The sequence below is a fragment of the Chelmon rostratus genome, chromosome 15 (assembly GCF_017976325.1).
Source record: "Chelmon rostratus isolate fCheRos1 chromosome 15, fCheRos1.pri, whole genome shotgun sequence".
NCBI lineage: Eukaryota > Metazoa > Chordata > Actinopteri > Chaetodontiformes > Chaetodontidae > Chelmon > Chelmon rostratus.
In genome coordinates, this window is record NC_055672.1 from 19,203,736 (window position 1) to 19,207,951 (window position 4,216).

The 4,216-nt window shown below is 46.0% G+C and overlaps 1 protein-coding gene across 1 annotated transcript; it reads right to left on the reverse strand.

The window, feature by feature from the left end:
• Window positions 1–385: 385 nt before the first annotated feature.
• trmt61b (tRNA methyltransferase 61B) lies at window positions 386–3,995 on the reverse strand. The gene is made up of 7 exons (XM_041954405.1): window positions 2,654–3,995; window positions 2,460–2,562; window positions 1,522–1,712; window positions 1,265–1,356; window positions 778–959; window positions 604–687; window positions 386–515 (listed from the first exon to the last, which is right to left on the reverse strand). Exons 1-7 carry the CDS (start codon window positions 3,440–3,442, stop codon window positions 481–483), a joined length of 1,476 nt encoding a protein of 491 aa, XP_041810339.1. The 5' UTR covers window positions 3,443–3,995; the 3' UTR covers window positions 386–480.
• Between the last annotated feature and the right edge of the window lie 221 nt (window positions 3,996–4,216).

Consider the following 4,216-nt stretch of genomic DNA (forward strand, 5'->3'; position numbering starts at 1 on the left):
TAACATACTGCCATCCTACTGGGTGTGTTTTTAGTATTGTTGCCAATGTGCCTGTGTCATGAGCCAACACTGCCTCTTGAGTTTTGAATAAAGACTTGAACTTTGTCTTTTGATTCTTTATTACAAGCTGCTTTTATGCACTTGAATGGAGAAGATGCACATTCATGTCTCAGTCCCAGCAGTCTGCCTTTGTTTTGCAAACATATTGCTCTTTACATGCAGAGGCAGTTATTGTATGTATTCACATAAGTGATCGGGGCACCACATTGATCCCTATTTGCAGAACCAATTTCACTAAATTTACTGAAAACTAGTTTGTAATGTTTCTGGTTTGGCATTTACAAGGTTGATTTGTCATTGAAATGCATCCAAAAATACACCAAAATCAACATGTTGAGCTCATTTATTTTTCAAATGATGTGCAGGAAGGAGATATTTTGGCTGATATGTAACAATCAATTTGTCCTTCAGGTAGAACAGCTACTGCACAAACTTCCTCAGTTTCACCAGGAATGCTGAAAATGGAAAAGCAGACGAGTGTTTATTTCTGAAGCATCATATATAAACTCTTACACTGGGACTAGAACTGTGCTCACATCTCACCTGTGTGGCTCATTTGTAAAGGATGAGGTCTGGCAACGTAGGGAATACTTGAAAAGGCTGGCACTGTCCCTGCGGCCAGCTCCTCTGAAATTCAATAGTACAACTTCACGTGAAGGGAATGCTCAAAACCAAAAATAAAACAGTGTGGAGCTCTGTCAAATGGCTTTAAATCACCTTTGTCAGGCCCAGACGATGTGTCATCCAGGATCGGAGCTTTCCTGACGCAGTAACTGCCGTCCTTCCGGAGGGCCGGAGTCACCAACCAATCTCGGACTGGAATCTCGACGATGCGTTCACACAACAACGGGAGCTGCAAACATCGAACCCCTTCCAGCATGTCGATGACCTGTGTTATACTGTGTGACGGAGGGACAGTCAGAGAGCAGTTAAAGTGTCAGTTTTCTCCCTGTTTCCGCTCGTTGTGCTAAGCTACACTAAACATCTGGCTGTAGCTTCATGTTGAGTGGACAGATATCAGCGTGGTATCAATCTTCTCATCAAACTCTCAGGAAGAAAGCAATTAAGCGTATTTCCCAAAATGCTGAACTACTGGAAGCTTTAAATAATCTATGCACAGTGTGAAGCTACAGTGCTCAGCGTATACAACCACACGGAGCCCCCCTTGTTTGAAAGGCGACAGTGAAACAGTGGAGATACACACTTGGCGAGGTAGACAGCGCATACAGCTCCGGGGTGCAGATGTGGAACAACAGTGGGTAAAGCCAGGTGAGGGCTGAGAAGGTCAAGAGCAACCTGCAACAGACAGAGCGCAACCGCTGAACGAGCAGGCGTCACAGCATTTAAATCCCAGGGCCTTAATACAGGTGCTCAGGTGGTTGTATTCATGTTTCTGCCTCAGTGTCTGTTTACAAATCTCAAAACACTCTGCGCTGCACCACTTTGAGGCCGGACACTGACCGCATGGAAAGCCTGACCAGCGAGCAGCGGGGAAGCCGTGCAGAGGTCAGCCTTGTGAAACTGGACGTTGTCAGGCCACTCCTCCCCTTGTCGCACACTCCACGAGGTCCTCCAGCACCTGTAGTTCTGCACAGCCCTCCTGTGGTGGTCCTCCCTGATCTCCACACTCAGCACGCTGCCTTTAGAGCCGACTGGGAAAAACAAAAACACAAAGGCAATTCTGTTACCTGCATACAGTATTACTGCACACATCTGCCAAGACATGTCAACCTTTTCTAGATCCCTTTTTAGAACATTTATTTCCCCTCACGATAGATACAAGTGAACGCATCCTATAAGATCTGCTTTTTGAATGCAGCATGACAATTATTTTGATGCTTTTTAATAAGGATTGGCAGCTGTTATAATAGGAACTGAAGTCATTCTTCAGGGTGTAGGTTGAGACTAAAATTTGATCCATTTGCTCTAAACCTGCCTGATTGTTAACCTCCATCCTTGCTTCGTTATTATTTTGCTTGTTTTTAAAACGTTCCTTTACTGTAACATTTGTGTGCATTTAACATTCCTGTGCTCTATTTACTTTGCCTTTAGCGAGTGTGAGTTCTCCACACAATGTTTTCCTTTTTAACAGTTTATATCATAAGATACTGTATTGATTCATTTTATCCAACATTTTAGTTGCTAATTGGAATGTGCTTAACACAATTTGTTTGAACTAAATAACTCTGATAATGATTTTAATCTAAAATTCCACAGGCTACCACTGTGTATAAATGCAACACGTCATAACACGAATTACTGATAAAATTAAACAAGTGAGCTGGTTTTAATCATCAAAGCCCTGTGTACTGTATCTAAACTGTGACACCTTGTGCTTCCTTTTAAGTCTTACTGGAAGAACACCAAAGTGGGACAATGACAGTATGACAGGTGCAGACCTGCTCTGGACAGGAACAGGGACATGGCCCCGGACCCCGAGCCTGACTCCAACACGCAGTCTCCCTCTGTGACATCCATCATCAGAAGCATAGCAGCTGCATCCTGGGAGAACAGAGAAAGAAGCAAAACACACAACATGTGGAGGAGGGCCAAATGATCGAAACGGGACTGTGATACAGACAAAATACTGTACCTTTGGGTAGGAGATGGCTGGCCCCCTCTTCATGAACAGGGCATAATCCTCCAGACTGGCCCGATGTATGAGGAAGGGAGTACCCTGGCTTGTCTTCAGCATCCGACCTGCGGGCTGCCCGGCTATGTCGTCGTGCAGGATGATCCCCAAGTTGCTCTGCAGACGTGCCCCTGTCCGAAGCTGGAACATCTTCCTGAACTCCGCCCGCCCCCCTTTGTGAGACTCAGCGACAAGCAGCTCCCCGAACGCAAGCAGGCTCTCCCCAGGAAGAGTGGGCCACATCAAACGTTTTTCCTCATGACATGCAGGGTTTTCTGAAGCGGCTGGCTCCACATCTGCATCCGGTGCATGACTGTCCTCTGAATCATCCTCTAGAAGGGCTGGCCCTTGCCCACTTTCCTCCTGTGTGCATTGTGTAGTTGATACCTGGATGCTTGTGTCTTCTGAGGAGTCTTGCTGGTTCTGCTCCCTGAGCTGCATCACCTCGGGGCTCAGGGCATCCCGGGGCAGCAGGCCACTGATCCTCTCCAGGGGGGACAGGGGTCGCCTCCTTCTGGACAGCAGTGCTCCCTTGGAGGTCAGTGTGGTGCTCAGGGGTAAAGAGTCCGAGCTGTCTCTCTCATCCTCGTTACATTTCGCAGAGCCAGTTGAAAAACTTCTGATCTGACTCCTACCTTTACGGAGTTTTACGAGTTTGCACCTGTTACTGACACATCTTTGGCTGGATATGTTAATTCTCAGCAGTCTGTGCATAAGCAGAAGTCCAACAGAAGGCATTTGCAGAGCCATGACCTCAGATCATGCGACAATACACTAAAAGTAAAAGCTATGTCCTGAGATCCCCTCCAGTGAATTCAAAGCGGGTGAAACCTGACAAAATGACAGCTGTAGCTGTTAAATACAACATGAATATCTGCGGAATAAACAACTGAGCGTGAATACAACTATAAACCTGGTTGAGGTTGCACTTACTCCGCTGTACAGTGTAACAACTACACATTGGTTCATCTTCGCTTGTCCTCAGCCGGCTCTGTGTACAGTCGGAGCGGTCACCATGCTCGCAGATTGCCAGAAAACTTGGTATTTCACGCGGCGTCGGTGCTTTACGTCCTGCGTCACACAGAACAGCTGTGGGGCCGTGCTATGACAGCCGTAACTGTCATAGTTGCGCATGCCTAGATTGTGCTAATTAAAAGTAGTAACGTTCAATATCTGTACAAAGCTAGAATATCTGACCCTCCATCGTGGGAAATTCATGAACATGCACCCAGAGCATGGGCTGAGACTGTCCAGAAAACCACGCCCATCTGTGTGAAACACCAAGTTTTTAAGAGTCCCACACGTGAAAACATGTCATAACTGTGCGACAGATGTAGTCATTTAAATCTGCCAGCAGAGGGCGATATCATGACTATACATTTTCATGTGCCTCAGTCACAATCAGAATCGGCTTCACTGGCCAAGTATGTGAGCAGAAAAAAAAAACACAAACAAACAAAAGACTGAATTACAGGCTCAAATAGGCTGAAAAATCTCATTGGAAATGTACTGTGTCATACTAAT

Excerpts from the sequence above, each read along its gene's own strand:
- trmt61b (XM_041954405.1), bottom strand. The coding sequence starts at position 3,442 with ATGGCTCTGCAAATGCCTTCTGTTGGACTTCTGCTTATGCACAGACTG. Across the intron at positions 2,563-2,653 it reads CAGCCATCTCCTACCCAAAG|GATGCAGCTGCTATGCTTCT; the intron begins GTACAGTATTTT and ends CTGTTCTCCCAG. Across the intron at positions 688-777 it reads ATCGTCTGGGCCTGACAAAG|AGGAGCTGGCCGCAGGGACA; the intron begins GTGATTTAAAGC and ends ATTGAATTTCAG.